The sequence below is a fragment of the Nesoenas mayeri genome, assembly GCF_963082525.1.
Source record: "Nesoenas mayeri genome assembly, chromosome: 20".
NCBI classification, from domain to species: domain Eukaryota; kingdom Metazoa; phylum Chordata; class Aves; order Columbiformes; family Columbidae; genus Nesoenas; species Nesoenas mayeri.
This window is the reverse complement of record NC_137569.1, coordinates 2,843,035-2,863,160: the sequence shown is the minus strand read 5'-3', so window position 1 is coordinate 2,863,160 and position 20,126 is coordinate 2,843,035. Positions and strand designations below refer to the sequence as shown.

General features: G+C 45.2%; 3 protein-coding genes across 3 annotated transcripts; 2 read left to right on the top strand and 1 right to left on the bottom strand.

Annotated features, from left to right (window-relative positions):
- Window positions 1-681: 681 nt before the first annotated feature.
- SKA2 (spindle and kinetochore associated complex subunit 2) lies at window positions 682-8,824 on the bottom strand. The gene is made up of 7 exons (XM_080357338.1): window positions 8,560-8,824; window positions 5,493-5,582; window positions 3,991-4,167; window positions 2,894-2,980; window positions 2,646-2,685; window positions 1,642-1,774; window positions 682-1,165 (listed from the first exon to the last, which is right to left on the bottom strand). The coding sequence occupies exons 1-7, from the start codon at window positions 8,590-8,592 to the stop codon at window positions 1,039-1,041; spliced, it is 687 nt and encodes a 228-aa protein (XP_080213464.1). The 5' UTR covers window positions 8,593-8,824; the 3' UTR covers window positions 682-1,038.
- A 409-nt stretch (window positions 8,825-9,233) lies between these two features.
- Window positions 9,234-13,404, top strand: PRR11 (proline rich 11; the record flags this gene model as incomplete). The annotated part of the gene is made up of 10 exons (XM_080357028.1): window positions 9,234-9,264; window positions 9,872-9,986; window positions 10,375-10,528; window positions 11,054-11,176; window positions 11,476-11,736; window positions 11,860-11,958; window positions 12,434-12,543; window positions 12,651-12,710; window positions 12,796-12,892; window positions 13,336-13,404. The coding sequence occupies exons 2-10, from the start codon at window positions 9,874-9,876 to the stop codon at window positions 13,402-13,404; spliced, it is 1,086 nt and encodes a 361-aa protein (XP_080213154.1). The 5' UTR covers window positions 9,234-9,264; window positions 9,872-9,873.
- A 1,022-nt stretch (window positions 13,405-14,426) lies between these two features.
- Window positions 14,427-19,879, top strand: SMG8 (SMG8 nonsense mediated mRNA decay factor). Its single transcript, XM_080357351.1, has 4 exons — window positions 14,427-16,100; window positions 16,709-16,854; window positions 17,202-18,077; window positions 18,944-19,879. The coding sequence occupies exons 1-4, from the start codon at window positions 14,432-14,434 to the stop codon at window positions 19,139-19,141; spliced, it is 2,889 nt and encodes a 962-aa protein (XP_080213477.1). The 5' UTR covers window positions 14,427-14,431; the 3' UTR covers window positions 19,142-19,879.
- Window positions 19,880-20,126: the final 247 nt, after the last annotated feature.

The window sequence follows — 20,126 nt, the reverse complement described above, 5'->3', positions numbered from 1 at the left end:
GCTCTGCTGAAGGTAGAGTAAGGGGTGAGTCTGGTATTGAAAGTGATTGATTTGATTAAGTCTAAATATTAAATCAGTTTGTGATTACCTTGTAGGTAAAAGGGCCCCCTCAGCAGCAGACATCATAAAATCAAGTTATCCCTCTCCTTTTCTCCCCTTTCTTCTGCAATAGTCAACCTGTATTCCCAACAAACTCTAAACAGACCAACCAGTTCATTGATGCAGTTCAGAAATGAGCATTTCCCAGCCTGAGGGCACTAATTTAAATTCCTCTCCTTTGACAGCCATCACTTTTCATAAAAAACTGTAGGAACTTAATAAACTTCAGATATCTCTCAAACTGGGCCAAAATAAACATAAAAACATTAAACATTTTTTAAAAAAAATCCCTTTTTTACTATGTTTGACCAAACATTGCAACAGAGGTTGTGAATTCTTTATCCCTGGAGCTGATAGGATACCCTGCTCTGAGTTGGGAGGGACAATCTCCAGAGGTCCCTTTCAACCTCAGCTATTTTGCGAGTCTGCAATTTTACTGAACTGTGAAAAATACCCAAGATGGTTCACATCAAAGGCAAATGGAAAAGGTCAGGGCCCAGGTTCAGGGTCAGGGCAGGGCTCAGGGTCAGGAGTCACATATAAGCATAATAAATCTATGGCCTTCGCTTTCATCATTTATTCAGGAATGTAAGTACAATTAAGTTGTTTGGGGTATTGGTCTTAAAAACCCACTCAGGAATGTAAGCAAGAATATGGAAGTGTCACATGGCTAACAGTACTCTTTAAAGTAACCAAAAAAACAAGAAAAAGGGCATTGACTGTAGTTCTGTAAATATCCAAGATAAAATAACAATCTCAAAGTTTTTTAACTCTCCAGTTTTAAGTATTATAAATAGAATTTGGACACAAAACCACTAACAGCTTTCCAACAGTGGACTTAAAACTCCAAGAGACCAGAGAAATAACTTGCTTGTTAATAATCCAGGACCTATGACTAAAACGCTTGTGTGTCAAATTAGAATGGACTTGAGCTTTCGTTTACACAATTAATTTAACATTTCCTTGCTTGTCAAGTTCCACAATAGCAAGTTCTTTCAAGATTTGTATTCTTGAGTCCGTGGCTTTCATATTCATCTTGTTCATCTGCAAAATACTCAGTGCTGCTCTGTAAGACAAAAGCAAACTACTTAGCAAAACAGGGTATCAAACATCAATCAGGTCTGGCAGAAAAAGGCTAAAAAGCACATACTGTTTAACGAATTATTTTTGTGACTGCCCTGTAATTCTCATGCTTATTCAGGTTTTCATCAACTTCTCATTGCTACTTCAAATTGAGAACTGTCATTTGCTAATCCACATGAAATCAACATGAAAAAAATCTGTTTCAGAAGAACTGACATTCAGTTTTGAAAACTATCAAATCATACAAGCTATTTCTATACTGATTAATTTAGGGGGGTTTGCATGATGGCCTAACACTTTGGAGTATGTACGTAACTAAGAATGGTGTAGGCGAGCAAAATCAATTTAAGAAGTTATAATACAGCAGCAAATGGTTAACTAGCTGGTTTTGTTTAATTTGAAAACACTGAATTTCTTTGCAGCTTATAGAATTCTTATTAATGAATGGCTTTGTCTTACCTGTTCTTATTTACAACAAAGTGGTTAAATAACTCCCTGTAGAAATTGTTCAAGTCTGCTAATTTAACAGTACTTCTGACACTCCTTGGTACAGTCAAAAGTATTTCCTCGGTCAGTGGTTTGAATTGTGACTCTATGAAATGAGACAGAAGGTATTTGTTTCTTCAGAAATGAGGCCAAAGATAGAAAGTGTTTTCATTACTCTTCAGAAATCTCCTAAATGAGTCTAAAGGAAGATTTTCCAGCAGGAGGAAGGAGAGGAGGAAGATACCCCTTCCAAACTATCACTGCATCTGCAGATATTTAATTTGAGATCTGGTGTAGATTAATAAATTGGGTCAGTTACTTGTTTTTTTTTCTTTTTTTTAAGAACTAGGAAAATTCCTTTCTCTAAGTAGCATAAATGGATTAAACAAGACCTATTTCTATGGTAAGACTAGTACACCATTTCTTCCAGTTCATAAACACAACGGTATCCACTTCAATCCCACCAAAAGAAGAAAAACTCCCAGAGACATGGGAACTATCTGTGGAATATAACTAAGAGCTCACTTGCTTATATTAAAGTCTAAATTCTTCACATAAATGCAGAGGTTACTAGTGCTTGGGAGTGAAAACACTGAATATACTGTGCATCAGAGGCTCGATTATTTTAAGTAAAAGAGCTCAGAAACCATAGCCAGGTCTCAGCCTGTTCCGACTTTGCCCCTGTTGTACTGGGGGTAAAACAGCCCCTCTTTGTCAGGTAACATTATTTACAATATCTGCCTTTTTCCAAAAGGATAATAGTTTAATTACTTCCTGAATTCTAGAGAGTAACTTGATATGTTTAAATATCACAGAACTGTTAGAGTTCAATATTAGAGATGGAAGTCGTAGGAGAGACTGATACTAGTCACAAAGGTTACTTACAGGATGCAGGGCGGGAGATCAGTCAAGTTGTTTTTTACCACAAAAATCCCAACAAAAACAAACAGTGGGAAGACTATTCTTTCAGCACTTACCTTCAGATGAGCCAGGAATTGTAGATCCTGAACAAAATGCCTAAAAATAAACACGAGAGAATGTCAGGATTTGTTAGGATTAATTAGTATACAAGAAACATGAAAAGTTTGGTAGAAACTTCAGTCCCATTTCTGAAGAACTCCATGCATTTGAGAAGGACTAAGTGACAAAACCAGCCCTTCTGACGTCAGTGGAGCTGCTCGGGATTAACGGTTTCTGGAATCCTGACACTATGTGGCCTAATTACCTCGTCCGCTGGCGATTCCATTTCTTTAGCAGTTTGGCAGGTTAGCTGCTGTGCTGCAGCCTGCTCTTCTTCTGACAGAGGGAAGCGCTAGAAAAAAAGGCAAACAGATAACTCTGATACTTCCAGCTCCTAGGGTGATGATATTTACAGAAGAACTCAATGTTTGTGCAGCCCTCTTCTCATGGAAACTAATAGTAGACTCCTACTTTCCTTCAAATAAAAGCAAATTTACAAGCTCAGTATTTCTAAAAAGATCCAACCATAATAATCCTTTAACATCAGTACTATAAATGACTCAATGAAAGTAAGATAAACTAAATAAAAAGAAGTATTTCACATAATGACTTAATTTCTCTGTAACAGTTTAATCCATCTTTGGTTTAGGAAATACTCAAAGGAGAAGAAAATCTTTATCTAAATAGTCTAAATATAACTCAAGAGACAAGTATTCCACTTTAGCCAAATCCAAATATGAAATTATTCTTGGCAGCATATCCTTGGAACACAGAAAGTATTTTTCCTTTCTGTGACATGTAACTACTGTCTTTTAAATCATTTTACAGAACATTTTATCTGTAAAGACTTAACAGGAACTTGGCTGGAGCTGCTGACAGATTAAACACGATCTTGGGTCGCTGTCATTAGAACATTAGTGAGAGCTCAGATCTGGGAATGTGGTTTAGTCCCACCAGCTCTGGCTCTGCCACTAGACTATCAATTAGCTTTTAAATCATCTTATTTGTAAAAGGACAAAATTAATGCTTTCACAGCCTCTTCAAAACTGTAATGAAGCAGTGTCTGAAAACCACTTACAAAAATGTGTTGTTTGTTGGATTTTTTTAATAGATAGACATTATCACAGAATGTCAGGGATTGGAAGGGACCTGGAAAGCTCATCCAGTGCAATCCCGCCATGGAGCGTGATACTGAGAAAAACTTATTTCTCCAATCTTGCAAATATTTCCTCAGGTAAATGGTCTTCTAAGAGTCTGCACATATAACAGTTTCCAATGGAACTACTCACATCTACCTAAAGTTTACACAAATGCGTGTTCATTTACAGGGTGAGACCTGAGTGGTTAAAATTAAACTACTACCTCGAGGTCAGTATGTTGCTGTAAGGCCTGAACCATCTTCATTGTGTTCTCGAGAGCAGCGCGGATGCCCTTCATGGATTCTCTCTGCTCCGCGGAAACTTTTTCCAGCTGCATATATAGCGTTTTATAACGAGATTTCACCACCGAGAGCTTTTCCAAGAGAGCAACTGGATTCTCCTATGTAGAAATTAAAAGTTCGTTTCATTTAAGAAGAGAAAATTAATGTGGCGACATACCAATTAAAAGTGCAGGCATTAGAGACACTAAAATATAACATGACATAACCCTTTGCAATGAAAAGTGTGGCTGTGAGCGTCTGTTTCATCTATACATTTAATTTTTCATAAGCAAACATGATAGTGCTAATAAAACAGCACAAGTCTGTGGTTCGACAACAAAAACAGGAGGATGAATTTATAGTGTTGGTGAATTTTAATGGCTTTTCTGAGTTGGAAAGGTTAGGGACTTTGAAGGAAAAAGATGATTTTTCCACTATATGTCACATTATACATGGAGAAGGGAGCTTATTTATAAAATCCTTTACATGCTGCCATTTATTATTTTCATCTTCCTCTCATCTCTCTCTCCCAAATCTGAATTTAGTCATTGCTTATTATCAAGTTTATATTGAAGCAAGGATGCATTTTAGCTCAGATTGGAATCTGTCTCATGAATTTGGGTGTTAACACAACTACTTATCTGTCAAAGCAAAACCTGGGAAAATTTCACTATACCAAGAAATCAAGGAAGTTTTGTTGGTTCACAGAATCCCAGAATGTCAGGGGTTGGAAGGGCCCTGGAAAGCTCATCCAGTGCAATCCCCCCATGGAGCAGGAACACCCAGATGAGGTTACACAGGAAGGTGTCCAGGCGGGTTGGAATGTCTGCAGAGAAGGAGACTCCACAACCCCCCTGGGCAGCCTGGGCCAGTGTCTGTCACCCTCACTGAGAAGAAGTTTCTTCTCAAATTTAAGTGGAACCTTTTGTGTTCCAGTTTGAACCCATTACCCCTTGTCCTATCATTGGTTGTCACTGAGAAGAGCCTGGCTCCATCCTCCTGACACTCACTCTTTATAGATCTGTAAACATGAATGAGGTCACCCTCAGTGTCCTTTTGTCCAGCGCCAGAGCCCCAGCTCCCTCAGCCTTTCCTCACACGGGAGATGCTCCACTCCCTTCAGCATCTTTGTTGCCCTGCGCTGGACTCTCTCCAGCAGTTCCCTGTCCTGCTGGAACTGAGGGGCTACAACTGGACACAATATTCCAGGTGTGGTCTCCCCAGGGCAGAGCAGAGGGGAAGGAGAATCTTCCCCCTGGTTGCTGCACTGAATTCAAACTCAGCCAGTTATGCTGATATATGATACAAGAAATACTTTACAATAAAAACCTAACGACGAGATAAAAGAACAGGCACATACATTTTAGGATTAAAGAAAAACACCCATTTATCAACCAACTTCATGCAAAATGCAATAAAATTGATTAATTTAATCTCAAAATACCTCTTCTGCTGGATTATCAGGAAGACTTTTCATTATTTCAAATTCCAGTCTGTGTTGAATATAATCCAGATCAGATTCTGCCTTCTGGAACTAAAATATTTAAGATCAGCCACAGTGTATTAAAAAACAAAAACTGCAGCCAACCCCCAACCATTCGCCTTTCCTGTGTTTCAATGAAGCAGAAACCTCTGGTTTAAAGGTTCATGTTTTATAAAAATAAGTTTCTATTCCTCCGATCTGGCCCATTAGCTGATGTTTGCCAATTGTGCTGACAAACTTCAGCCTGAAAAACAGCAATAAACTTTCAGACTTCATATAACCATTTCCCTCTCACGTGTAAGAATTACACACACACACTTGCAAATTTACCAGATTTCCCAAATTGTTCTCTTCGCATCTTGCCGTTAGTATCTTTTTCGTGCAGCTCCCCAAAATCCATAATAACATTTCCATCTTTTCCTATATTACATGGCCTTGCAATGCCAAAACTCTCAAGTTGTTAAGCAGTACAGCAAAGAGATAAGTCATAGCAATAGAAAAGAACATGCATATTTGTTAAGCTGATCTTCACTGAATGCAGGAGATGTTTGATTTTTTTCTTCTGAAATATTAACATATTTTTTGTCATTTTTTAGAGCTTTCCCTTGGTTAGTTGCTTTTCTTTTCAAACATGAGAAGATCGGCAACACTCAGTTATTTACACAGCAGAGATAATGAATAAGTGTTCAGGATCCAAGCATATCAGAGATTTTATTATTAATTATGTTAGGAATGCATTCTCTCAGATGGTTATAATACCCAGAATACATTTTATTATTCCCCAATAAACCAGCCTGACAAATAGATAACTCAATTGATGACATCACATTTCTTTCCTTGGGATAAATAAGCCACCAGAGAACTGTCTAATTGCCTTGTAAAACACTCTGCTGATAGCATTATTACTTAATTAGTTTTAGTCTGCAATTTTAATATCTATTAAGGACTTCTGCTGTAAAGAAAGGCAGTTTTCCCAGTTCACAAAATCCTCACGAATCTCTTACCGTAATGGTTTGGGATTTTACAGTCGCAAAAGAGACTATGATGAAAGCAAATTAAAAATGCTCGTAAGTGTGGTTTTCACTATTTATATTGAGATTAACCCTGAAGTAATCATTACAACTTTGTTAAGGATCGAAATAAGTAGCTAAAGTGATAAACTTCAGGAATGTTTGGATGTCACCTGTGGTCAATGTTCAATATTGATAATCTGAGATTTACAGAATGACAATAAGCTGCTAATACCATACTACCACTGTGATTCGAGACATTAAAAATTGAATGTCAAACTGAATACTTATCTATTTCAAAGCACGTTTATAAGTACTGCTGTATATTCCTCCGTTACAATCCATTTTTCCTTTGTTTTATAAATATTTATTTCTTGCTGTATTTCATGAAACATACACCCGCAAAAATCTCACCTTAGTGTAACAGATTAGGTCCGTTTGTATGATGAGTATCGCACAACAATCCCACAGAAAATGCAGGTTGTGAAATGTATATTTATAATTTACTCACGGGCTTAGAAGAAAGTGTTTGAAACTGAGCCAAGCGACCATGGCTGGGTTTCTGCTTTCGGATGCTTTGACAATACTATTGCACTGCTAGCTGGGAAGTACAGTAGTGCAATAAAGTCAGAGCATTCGTTAGCAGCAAGAATTCTGCACAGTAATCAATACACTCAAAATATGTATTGGAAAATAAGTTGAATCAGATAGTGGTTTCTGTGGATTATGGAGAACTGGCTCAGGTTAATATTCACCAAGTCCTAATACACACACAAGAACTAACAAATTACAAGACATGATAATTATTCATAATGGAGTGGAGAGAGATGATCGCTAACGCACACAGAGCAACAACCCGAGTCAGCTCCATCCCATCACGTTTCCCTAGAACACACGGTAGGAAATCAGGATGATACACACTGATCTTTCCTCTTTGTAGGGGATTTTTCGCTAAGGAAACGCAGAGTCGATGGATTTGTCATTCAAAGCCCAGTCAACACTTCTTGGCAAGTAACTAGAAGACGAGTGCAAAAAACTAAATTAGAGGTAATCCCATTTTACAGTTGTTTTGGAAATCGCGTTAGCTCTTAGACATACAATAGCGACTTTTGACTAGAAGAATAATAATAATAACGTCGATAGCATTGCTGGCCAATGCCCTTTTAACATTGCACTGCTTTTTGTGCATGATCACCAGTAGTACAACATAAAAAGGGCACTGGACAGACACCACTCGAGGAAAATTTAGGTGCACTGTGCTGAAAATGCGGCGACAGAAGTTGATTAAACTGCAGTGAACGAAGCACCCCCGGCTCATCCGGCAGTGGATCCACTTTATCCATCCCGCCACCTCCACCCCCCCGCGCTGCCGGCGCGAATGAAACAGCCCAACTGGCCTCCCCTCCCCGCACACCCCCGCGGGGAAGATGGGCCAGCCCAGGTGAGAGCTCCACCTTCACCCCCTGCTGAGAGAAAATGGACTAGTCCGGGAGCGCTCTGCTCTAACACCGCCCCCCCCACGGCAACGGGGAAATGAAAAGGACCGGTCCGGTCCGGTCCGGCCGCGCCCTCAACGGCCCCGTTTCCGCCGCCATGGAGGGCGGTAAACGCGCCCGGGACCGCGCGGAACCCGCCCCCTTCTCCCCCCCCAGGTGAGAGGGAAATGGCCGGGCCCTGCCCCCGCGCTGAGGGGGTGAATGGAGCGGCACCAGCAAGCCCCGCCCCTCCGGGGGGGTGGGGGGGAACAGAATGGACCGGCCCGGCCGAACTCGCCTGACCCGACCGGCGGGCGGCGGTCGCCCCGTCCTGGGCTGCGCGGGCTCCGCTCAGGGCCCGGATGGGGCGCGGGCGCGGCTGGAGGCGCGGAGGGAAGGCGGCCGCTCGCCCCTCGCTTCCCCAGCCGCGCCCTCCTTTCCCTCCCTCAGGCGGCAGCCCCGTGCCCTCCGCGGCGCTCCCGCCGCCGGACCCCGGCCCGGCCGCCCCTCAGCGCGGCCGCCGCCCGCGCCGCCCGGACTCACCATGGTCTCGAGCCTGGTAACCGCCGTCTCCATGTTGAATAGTTGACATTCCTCAGGCGGCGGCGGGGAGATACCCACCCCCCGCTCCGCAGGATGGGAGAGTCGGCCGCCCCCATTGGGCAGCTGTCACTCGCTGCTCGTTTCCCATTGGCTGGCCGCTGACAGAGCGCGCTCGCCATTGGGTCGAGAAGAATGTAAACCCTTTCCGAGGTAGGGGGGAGACCATTGGTTGGTAGAACAGCAGCAGTCAGTGATTGGCTGAGTGGGGGAGCGCCGCGAGCCGCCATTGGTCCAGAGTGGAATCTAGCGGTGATTGGCTGGAGTAGGAAGCGCAACGCCGCAATTGGCGGGAAGGGGAGCGGCGGTTGAGCTGCGCTCCCTCTCCGGCGGGGCGGGGGGGCGCCGGTCACCTCCTCCGGTTCCCTCCGGTGCGTCGTTGCTCTCCCGCTTTTCAACACCATTGGCCTTTTCCCATGTCCTGCAGCTGCTGGGCGGGGCTGAAAAACCTTTCACCCAATGGCGGGGCGGATCTCCTCAGCGAGCCCGAGGGCGGGGCGGAACAGCGCCGGGCCCGCCATTGGCTCTTCGCATCTGTCCAATCAGCGCGCGGCTAGCACGGGCGGCGGCCGGGACGGCAGAGAGCGGCGCTCCCATTGGCTGCGCGCGGCGCGGGGAGCGGTTTGAATCGGCGGCGCCGGGCGGGAGGTGAGCGGGGCTGAGGGGAAGCGGGGGGGGAAGAAGGCTCTGGGTCCCTCGGGACACCCCCACCGTGTCCCCGGTCCCCCCCCTCTCCCCGTCCCCCCCCCCCCCCTCTCCCCCGTGTCCCCGGTCCCCCCGGGACACCCCCGCCCCGTCCCGCCGCCCCAGCCGTGTGAGGAGCCGGCCGCTCCTCGGTGCGGGTGGGCGGGGTTGAGGGGCGGTCGTTGAGGTAACGCTTGAGCCTCCGGTTTTAGGGGAGCCCAGGGCCCTTCCTGTGGTTTCTTCGTGTCTTTTGCCTCGATTCGCAAGTGTAACTTCCCCAAAACGCAGCGTTTGTCGCTTCAGGATAAAGAAAAGCTGTCAATACAAGCCCATCTGCAGTGGTGCTTTTTACACTGTTGGCTCCTCTCGGGTACAAACACAACCCGGCGGGTCTCAGGAACTTAAGGGTCTATTTTTTATCAGTTGTGTGTATTGCTTGTAGCAAGACAACTGTGAATAACTCGTGATGGGTTGTTGAGATGCAGCCCACGTTCTTCACTATGTAGCTCTGTCCTCACGTGAAGGCGGGTATATTCACATACATTAATTTTAAATTTGTGTTTTTTAACAGTAATGGCAAAGTATAAGAAACGCCGACGAAAACACAGAGCCAGAGCAAAATTTGTGCTTGAGAAAAAAATAGAAGCTGCAAAGCCCCAGGAGGACTCAGTTTGTCCTTCTCCTTGGTAAGATGCTCAGTTTGAACTTTTCTTTTTAACCCCATTTTTGGGTCCCGATAGTTCATGGAACTGAGGTAATGGGGTGGTGCTCGGCACCCATCCACATCCTAGCATGGATGAGTTATTTTATCTTGTATATCTTCTAGTACTGTATCATTAACTTTAACATATAAGAAAAGCAATTTGGACAAAAATGTATTGCAAATATAATATTTTTCTCCCCCCTTTATCAAAGCGTATCTCACTCTTTCCTGGTCTCTGTGCTCGTGTTTGCACTGTAATCACCTGCTGCTGTTGGTACTTGTGATTTCCAGGTGGTTGGTGACAGTTAACGTTTTTAAAGGTTGAAATGATAAATACAATTATGGCCTCATTGGGAAATGTTCTGCCCCAGGTCAGCAGGTGATCTTCCTCTGAACGCATCGTCTGTCCCAGGCCATCTGTCCTCACTCTGGTCATTGGCCTTGCCCAGTGTCAAAAATGTGGTAAAACCCTTTACGACAACAGCATCGTTGTTATACTGTTGGTGCCAGAACACGGTTGCACAGGTAACTTTTCTACTTCTCTATTTTTCGCCAACTATTGAGTTTGTTCTTAGTGCTCAGGGCAGGATATACAGTCAGACTCGAGAACTAAGCTGTAGATTTAGTTATGTCTATTGAAACATCTAAAGTATATTTTATGTTTACTGTTGAAGGAATAAATACGATAAGAGTGTGAAGGCGTCTGTGGACATTAAATCCATATGTGCATTTGTAGGGTTTTTAATTGAAATATCAGGAGGATTTGCAGTGACACAGGGTGCAGTTTTTCTTTAATAGCCGAGTGATTGTGTGAGCTTTTCAGGTCAAATGTGAATTATACTTTAGAATTCCTAGATGAAGCTAAAGTGTTTTTGGAGAAGGTCACCCAAGGAACTATATGTTGAAATTCTGTATCTTCACATTGTGTATCTTCACTGTTCACTGCAAGGTGAAGACTTTGTGATAGAACTTTCAGTGGTAATCGTAGCCCTGTCTCTGGAAACATAACTGGGTTGTCAAAATGCTTATCTGGTTTATTTTTATGCTTAGAGTTTTAAGGTGGTTAAAGACACCATATTTCCGTCACAAATCTACTTAAGGGAGCTGAATGCGTTCAGAGAGCAGCTGGAAAAGTTGGAAACTGAATTTTCCAGACTACAAGGGACACTCCAGGTGAGTCTCAGTCTCAGCGGGGCAGGGGAGTGTTGGCTTGTGTAAGCACGTGGGAAACTGTGGTCAGTGCAGGTGAACTGAAATCTTAAGAGCTTCTCATGGGGCATTGTGTCACTTCTTGGCATTCAGCATTTTGGATAAACTGTGGTTACTTCATGGTTTGAGTGAACTGGTTTGCTGGTGAGTCTCATAAGAGGCTTTTTATGTCTCTCTGGATCAATTGAAGTCAGAACCTCTGTTCTCTGGAGTTATCTCTGCCAGTAGATGTAATATTCTCTTACTTATTTGTTTTCTTTCAGACAAATGGAATTGCAGCCTTGTCTTCAGAAAATTCCCTTTGTCAAAAGTGTAATAAACCGGTTCTGGGTGTTCCTGTACAAACACCGATGGGCCCATCACCAGTCTCCGGGCCTTCTGCACCGCAACAGCAGCCTGTATCTGCGCCCCCACCTGTATCTGCGCCCCCGCCACCTCCTCCGCCTCCACCACCACTGCCCCCACCAAAACTGCCCCCAGCACCTCTCCTCTTCAAACGGGGCAACGGCTCCAAAGCACCCCTGGTAGGCACTGAGGACGTTCCTCTATTTCTTCATTCGTGTCTGAGTGTTTTGGACCTGGTTTCATCAGGAAGGTGCGTCTTTGTGAATGCTCTGTCACTTGCCAATCCTCATTTTTGTTTTCAGGCCCCAGCACCAAAAAAAGACGGGCCGATGCAGATCACTCTCAAAGATCTCCTGAATGTAAAACTGAAGAAGACAGGCAGCAACCTGAGAACAGACAAGGTAAACTGGAGGATGGATGGATAAATGGGTGATGATGCATCAAGGCAAACGCCACCCTGTAACCCCTGTATTTCCTGGAACACTTATCTTAGCCCCGCTAAACATTTTTCACTAAATTAATCCTTCTCTTCCAAAAACCCAGTGATCACCTTAAGTAATCCTAATTCTGCACCTGGATATTTGAAGCGAAGAAATTCAGTGACTTAATTCCCATCTTGTCGGGCGTGCAGGATAGTTCTCATTTCACATTAAGGGCATGTAGCTCTCATGTAGCTTCCTGTCTGTGCGTTATCTATAGATGTTGGGCTTTCTTGTGCCCAGCTGAAATCTCGTTTGCAAAAGTCTGGGGGTTTTTAATAAATCTGTTCTTTATCCAAGGCACATTCAAAAAGCATAAAAGTCAAAAACCACAGAAATCTTTTGGAGTATAAATATTAAAAGTTTATTTGTAGTAACACTTCTTTTCTGACTCTAGGCAGAATCACCAGTGAAGGCACGCAGGGCGTTAATTACAGTCTCAGATTTACAGAGTGTTACTCTGAGGCCTAAATCCAAGCCATCAGCTCACGTTACAAACTCTTTAATGTAAGATATGTTCTCCCTTTCTTTGTTACTATATTTTCTGTTTGAAACAGTGATTAACATTGCTTACACAGTGCAAAACATTTTAATAATTTCTTTTATTCTGTCAGTACCCCTCCTAAAAACCAGTTAGATCTTCGAAAACATCTGAAGAAAGTCAATATACAGAGGTAAGTTTTTTTCTATTCTCTTGTTTTCTTTTCCTAGAAAAAGCAGAGAACTAACCATAGTTCCCCATGTTTGCAATCCTTTCAGAAGTCCCGGTGGCACTCCACTCAACAGCAAAGAAAACATTGAATGTGGCTCTGGGTTGACACCAATAATGACACAGGCACTGCGGCGCAAATTTCAGGCAAGTTGTGGTGTTGCTCGTTTTGAAACTATAACGTGGCTTTAAAATCCGTGGGATTTCATCCTGATCTTTTTCCCTATGGTGCAATGCCATTTGTGTGTGTTACACTTTACAGTCTCTCCGTAATTCATACCCAAAAGTGCCCATAAATAAGGCCAATTGTTTTAGTGATTCCCGTTTTAATGGTAAGGAAAGCGCAGAATGGAAATGCCGTTGCCTGGCTTTCAGCAGGTTGTTTGACAATGGTAAGAAGAAAAGTTGCTTTTTCGATGGGACTTCTAGTGCCTCACAAAATCTGATGGTTACTAATGCCTTTTATTTTAAGGATTTGCTGTGTCGGTTTCCTTTTATGTTGTCCGTTAAGAATTACACTATATTTTAGCTCAGTCATAATTAGTACTAAGTTCATCTTCCAGGATCTGACCCCTTTCTTATTTTGACAGATGGCTCACCCAAGGAGCCCCTCGCCCGCCCGGTTCAGCGCCGCAAACAGCTTCGATGAACAAAAGTAGGTTTATGGAACAATGTCTTTTTCACTCATGGTCAGGAAGCCGCTTGAATCCCATTTTTATCTCGCTCAGGCATATGTATTTTTAATTAAATCTAGTGCGTATGAGAACGGGAAATTATTTAGCAGATTTCTGCTTTTTAAAGGCACCATCTATTTAATGAGTCTCAATCTGGTTGCATCTTATCTGTTAATGGCAAAAAAACCATGAACTTTCTGAAGTATTTGCTACCTGGCTGCTGCTGGAGTGTGGACTATTTTGTTCCCAGCACTGATGCTGCTTCTGGTATAAATATGTATTTGCTGAAATTTGGTATAAATATGTATTTACTGAAATTCTGTTTTGTTTTATCCTTTTTTTAACAAGAAAGATCTTGATGGTAATTACACAGATTCAAAGAAAATAAGTGGTTTCGCACCATAACACTATTGAAGTGAGAGGCTACGAGTTTCCACAGCAACTCAGTGATGTGGGTAAGAACGTAAGAAGCAATTGCCACGTGTCCTCGCTTCGGGCTGGTGGCACATCGCACTGCCCAGCTCGAAGCCGAGGACACAAACGGCTCCCTCAGGGTCAAGTTCAGCTGCAGCGGAGGACAGGGCAACAGGGACCCGTTTTCTCCAACCGCTGGAGCCTTTTTCCAGAGAGATGATGCTGGACATGAGTTGGCAGAGCCATGACCCGCCATCCTGGTGAGGTCTGTCAGGGCGCTGCCCTCCCATCCTGCGCCAATTTTGGGGGAATCCCGGCACCCTGGCCGCAGGATTCCTGCAGTTGATGCTGTGCTGTCCATACTCAGCCGTTACACCGCGGCATCGCTGCTGGCTCATCGCAGCGTGGTGCCGCAGCTGTCCCTTGCAGCCCTGCTCCCTCCGGCTGTGTCTGCGCCGCCCCCGGTCCCGCCTGGCGCCGGCTGGGCTCGAACCCGCAGCCTCGGGCACGGTCGCATCCCCTCCCGCTTGGCTCGCACGGCGCATGCGCGGGGGCGCTACCGCTTCCGTGCGCCGGCGGAGCGAGGCGCGGCCCGGCCATGCCGTTCCCGGCGGCGCCGCCCGGAGGGGCCGCGGTGGGGCCCATGGGGCTGCGGGAGCTGCTGCTGAGCGCCACGGCCGCCGCCGAGGCGGGGGGAGGCGGCGATGAGGAGGTGTGCGTAGTGGGGATCTTCGGGAAGACGGCGCTGCAGCTGTGCTCGGAGAAGGAGGCCCTGGTGAGCACCGTGTGCGACCGACAGGTCTTCCCGCTCTTCCCGGAGGAGGAGGACCCCGAGCTGGCGGACGGAGACCCGGGGGAGGAGTTTGACCTGGCGAGCAAGGACTACAACCACCTGGAGGCCTATTACAGCCAGGAGAACCGGGTGCTGTACCTGGTGCTCACGTCCATCTGTGACACATCGCAGCTGCTGCGGGCCTGCGGGGACCTGGCCAAGGCGGAGAGCAGGGAGAACCGGCCCGGGGGGCCGGGGCCGCTGCCGCACGCCGAGGCTCATGAGTTCTGGAAGCACCAGGAGAAGCTGCACTGCCTGAGCCTCCTCTACCTCTTCTCCGTCTGCCACATTCTGCTGCTGGTGCACCCCACCTGCTCCTTCGACATCACCTACGACCGCGTCTTCAGGGCGCTGGACGGGCTGCGGCAGAAGGTCCTGCCCACCCTGAAAGCCGCCATCAAAGACTGCCCGGTCGGCAAGGAGTGGAAGCTCAACTGCAGGCCGTGCCCTCCACGCCTCCTCTTCCTCTTCCAGCTCAACGGGGCGCTGAAACTGGATCCCGTCCCAAGCAGGGGCCAGGACCCCTGCGGTCACCTGGACAAGCCGCCCCCCAAGAAGCACTCCCCCAAGAGGAGGCTGCAGCACGCTCTGGAGGATCAGATCTACCGCATCTTCCGCAAGAGCAGGGTCCTGACCAACCAGAGCATCAACTGCCTGTTCACCGTGCCCGCTAACCAGGCCTTTGTGTACATCGTGGCCCAGGATGGAGACGATCCGGTGGCCATGCTCCTCGAGCAACTCAGGAACAACTGCACCATGAGGGAGACTGACTCGCTGCTGGCCCCCACGCTGTCAGGACCCAGGAGGTATCAGATGATGCGGCACGGCCGGCAGCAGCTGTCCTTCCATGCGGAGAGCAGCAGCAGCAGCTCCAGCTCCTCTGGGCAGCTTGTGGACTGCACCCTCAAGGAGTTCTTGTGGCAGCACGTGGAGTTGGTGCTCAGCAAGAAGGGCTTCGATGACAGTGTGGGGAGGAACCCACAGCCCTCTCACTTCGAGCTCCCGACCTACCAGAAGTGGGTGGCCACAGCTTTAAAACTGTACGAAGTAACCATTGACGCCAAAGATGACGACCCGAACTCTCTCACTGGGGAACTGAGCTCAAAAATCATGAGCAGCATCAAGGTCTTGGAAAGCTATTTAGATATTGACACCAAGTTCTCAGAAAACCGTTGCCAGAAAGCTCTTCCCATGGCCCACAGCGCCTATCAGTCCAACCTGCCCCACAATTACACCATGACCGTCCATAAGAACCAGCTGGCACAGGCCTTGCGTGTGTACAGCCAGCACGCCCGCGGACCGGCGTTCCACAAGTACGCCATGCAGCTGAACGAGGACTGCTACAAGTTCTGGAGCAACGGGCACCAGCTGTGCGAAGAGCGAAGTTTAACCGACCAGCACTGCGTGCACAAGTTCCATCTGCTCCCAAAAGCAGGTAAAGGAGCTCGGTGGTTATTTGGTTTCATGCTTTAATTTTGTATCTGCTTTAAAACGGCTCGTTTTAGGCTGAGAATACAGACTCTTGCGTGTTTATGGAAGATGAAACGTTGGCAGCTTTAAAGCTTCGTCTTTGTACAGTGGGGTTAATTGTAGCAGAGCTGTTGTGCAGGTTTCATTGATGTTGATGTTAGGAGCGAGTCCACTTTTAGTAGTAACTGTGCTTTTAGTTGTAACTGATTCCATCTTGCTAATCAGAGACATTACACTGGAGTCCTAACAAGAGATGTGTAGGAGAATAGAAGTTCTCTAGGAAGTATAAGTGGTGTTGTCCCCCCCTTTTTGTTTTTTCTGATAGCAGGCAGAACTATTATGCCTTTTAGGAAGGGATTGTAAAAACAAATAAGATTCAGTTTAGTGGTATAACCTACACTGGAACTTCCTACGGAAAGTCAGAAAGGGAGGGGGGTTGCTTGACAAATTGGCATTGCTGGCAAATAATTTTGCATATGTATAGAGCAAGGAGGAAGCAGTGGATGAAGGGAATTAAAGAGTCTCTGGCAGTGGTGAGCAATTTGTTTAGGGTTTGATTGCTTTTGCTTTTAGGGGAAAAGCCGGAAGCAGACAGAAATCCCCCAGTTCTGTACCACAACAGCCGAGCTCGTTCCACTGGTGCCTGTAACTGTGGAAGGAAACAAGCTCCTCGGGATGATCCCTTTGATATCAAAGCAGCTAATTATGACTTTTACCAGGTAACTCTTACATCTCTATTTTTGCTTCAAGCAGTGCTTTTGCTTCATCAACAGGTCTGTATTCTGAAGTGACTAGAAGTAAGTTTCTTCTTGACCTTCTCAAGTTGTAAACTTTGCACGATGGGCTGACCAGTGTGGGCAATTCCAGTGCGTGCATGTGGATCATCCGCATTTCAAGTGCGTTGGTTAATGTGGATTTAAAGTCCATCCTGTCTGTGGGCTGTACTCCCATCGCTGCTTTGGTTCTCAAACCTCTTGAATCTTAATTGTAGCTGCTGAATGTGACGATTCTGAACTATCTCATCTCAGAGATGGAAGATGAAAGTTAACTGTTTTCTTTCTCATAGCTGCTGGAAGAAAAATGCTGTGGGAAACTGGAGCACATCAACTTTCCCATATTTCAGCCAAGCACGCCTGATCCAGCACCTGCGCGGGACGAGTCATCGCCTGCTCCTCCGGAAGGCGAGATCGAGAAACTGAAAGAAAAAGAACCTCAGACCCAGGGAGAGAGCACAGGCCTGAGCTTGGCCCTCAGCCTGGGCCAGTCCACGGGCAGCCTGGGCACTTACCCGCCGGATGCCCAGGGTGGAGGGGACAACGCAGAAAGTCACGGGCAGAGCGGAGACTCCAAAAGCGAGAAAAGGCCAAGCCTGGTAGACCGTCAGGCGTCCACTGTCGAGTACCTCCCTGGGATGCTCCATTCTAATTGCCCCAAAGGCCTTTTGCCCAAATTCTCCAGTTGGTCACTGGTTAAGCTGGGGCCTGCTAAGGCTTACAACTTCCACACAGGTTTAGATCAGCAAGGCTTTATCCCGGGAACAAACTATTTAATGCCTTGGGACATTGTCATCAGGACAAGAACTGAAGATGAAGGAGACTTGGATACCAGTTCCTGGCCTGCACCCAACAAAGCCGTTCCTGGCAAAAGAAGCGCGGTTGTGATGGGAAGAGGAAGACGGAGAGACGACATAGCTCGAGCTTTTGTAGGATTTGAATATGAAGATGCACGTGGTCGGAGGTTCATGTGTTCAGGGCCTGATAAAGTGATGAAAGTGATGGGAGGGGGGCCGAAGGAATCCGCCATCAAAGCCCTCAACTCTGACATGCCGCTGTACATCCTGTCCTCGACTCAGGGACGGGGACTGAAGCCACATTACGCTCAGTTCATGAGGCTCTTCGTGGTGGTTCCTGATGCTCCGCTGCAGATCACGTTGACGCCCCAGGTAAGAAACGGGAGAGGGAACCTGGTCACTGCAGAGACAGGTTCGGTTGTCGCAAGATTAATTGCAGGACTGGAAAGCACAAGGGTGATGGGCAAAGGGTGGCAGACGAGTGCTACGAAAACCACTTTCCGACTCAAATGATTTCCATCAGGTTCTCTAAGGCAGCAGTTGCCAAAAGTATCTCTTTTATAAACAGCTGGGTCTTTTTAAATTTCCAGATTGACTTATGCCAGCTTTATACTTTACCTAAAGTAAGTTTTAAAAAATATCAAGGATGAATTCATAGCATTCCATACAGTAATAATTGCTTCTTTTTTAAAAGATGAGTAATGACTGCGTAAGAATGAATTCATCATTTTTAATGTCGTAGGGAAAAGCAGTGACTCATTGCTGAGATCAATTATTATTTGTTACCCTTTGAATTCAGGAGGTGAAAAGGTGGGTTGTTTTTTTTAATTTGAGATTTTTTTTTTTCCCATTTTCAAGTGTTATTAAAAAATGGAGAAGCAGCTCCATTTACAATCCTTCCAAATCTAGATCGGTTTAAAGTGAGGTTACAGCTCAGGGATACCCGTGCTACGGTGTTGAAATCCACTGTTAACGCAGCATTTACTGCTGCCCGAGAGGCTCGTGTTTGTGCCTCAGATCTCTGTGGTAGGAGCTGATATGTAGCCTTAAATTCAGCATCTTCACTGTGATGAAACTGGAAATGTATGGATGTCTCAATAGTGGGTGTGCTGAAGTGGGTAAGCTATCTGGAGGAAAAGCTTCATAGACTTCCTTGGATTTAATTTGCTCTTAAGTTTGGGGGGTTTTTTAATTCTAATGATGTTTGATTATCTCCTCATATTTCCTTTTGTTCTCAGGTTCAGCCAGGGCCACCACCTTGTCCTGTATTTTACCCTGAGAAGCAAGAAATAACGCTTCCATCTGACGGACTGTGGGTGCTTCGGTTTCCGTACGCGTACGTGACAGAACGCGGACCCTGCTTTCCTCCCAAAGAAAGCCAACAATTAATGAGTTACAAAGTTCTCCGAGGAATACTAAAAGCAATTACACAATAAGAATTATTTGGGTAGATTTTAGTTTAAAAATACTATGGTCAATCCAAATCATGGATTTTGATGCATGTCTGTTAGCAAACAGCTGTCAGGGCGATCTGTATTTCACTGAAATAGTCAGATTGAAAATAAGGTCTGATATCAAAGCAGATAAAGGAATCCAGGAGACACGTAAATTTTCTGTTTATTAAATTTGTATTTGTAAAAAATAAAAGCTGGCTATCACAATATACTGAGCCTGTATTACGAGGTGTTTTGATGATAGTGCTTTTCCCCATTGTATCTTCCTACATACATATTTCAGAATATTTAAAAAATTAGCATTGTCTGAAATCAGGAGTTTCCTTTGTCATACTGAGGCAATGGTGGGCAGAATCTTTTATTCTAAATAAGGTATTTTTATGGAAACAACAGACGCATTTAAGTGGCATGTGGGAAATTGTGTCTTCGCTCTTGTCTTAAAACAAAAGGCATTGCGGTTCTGATTTGTAGATTTGTATTAACACCATGGCCAGAAACTGTGCTTATCTACATCAAGTTGAAATATTTTACTGCATTTGTATTCACGGATGAGATTTTGTTAAAAGGCTGACTTGTATTTTGGAATGACAGATCTCTTTGGAAACTAAACCTGCTGGTAAATTTGTGGAAAACATAGAGCTGTATAAGCTTGTTCATTATAAGCAGCTTAATTGTCAGTATAGCTTGACTTGTAGTGATTAAACAGACTTTTGGTTGCTAAAAGAACAGTTTTGACCCAATTTGCATTACTAAAATTGGATTTCTGTGCAGCAGATAAAGGCTATCATCAATTAATCAAGCTCCAAATTCTCCAGGTTAATACTTCATGTTATCAAAATCACATGTACGGTCACTAAGAAGGTGTAAGAGCCTTTCCAAGTATTACTACCCTTCATGTTTCCCAGATCTCTCATTTTGAATATATTGAGTAAAACTAGAAATTGCAGTAGTTTTCTAGGCAGACACT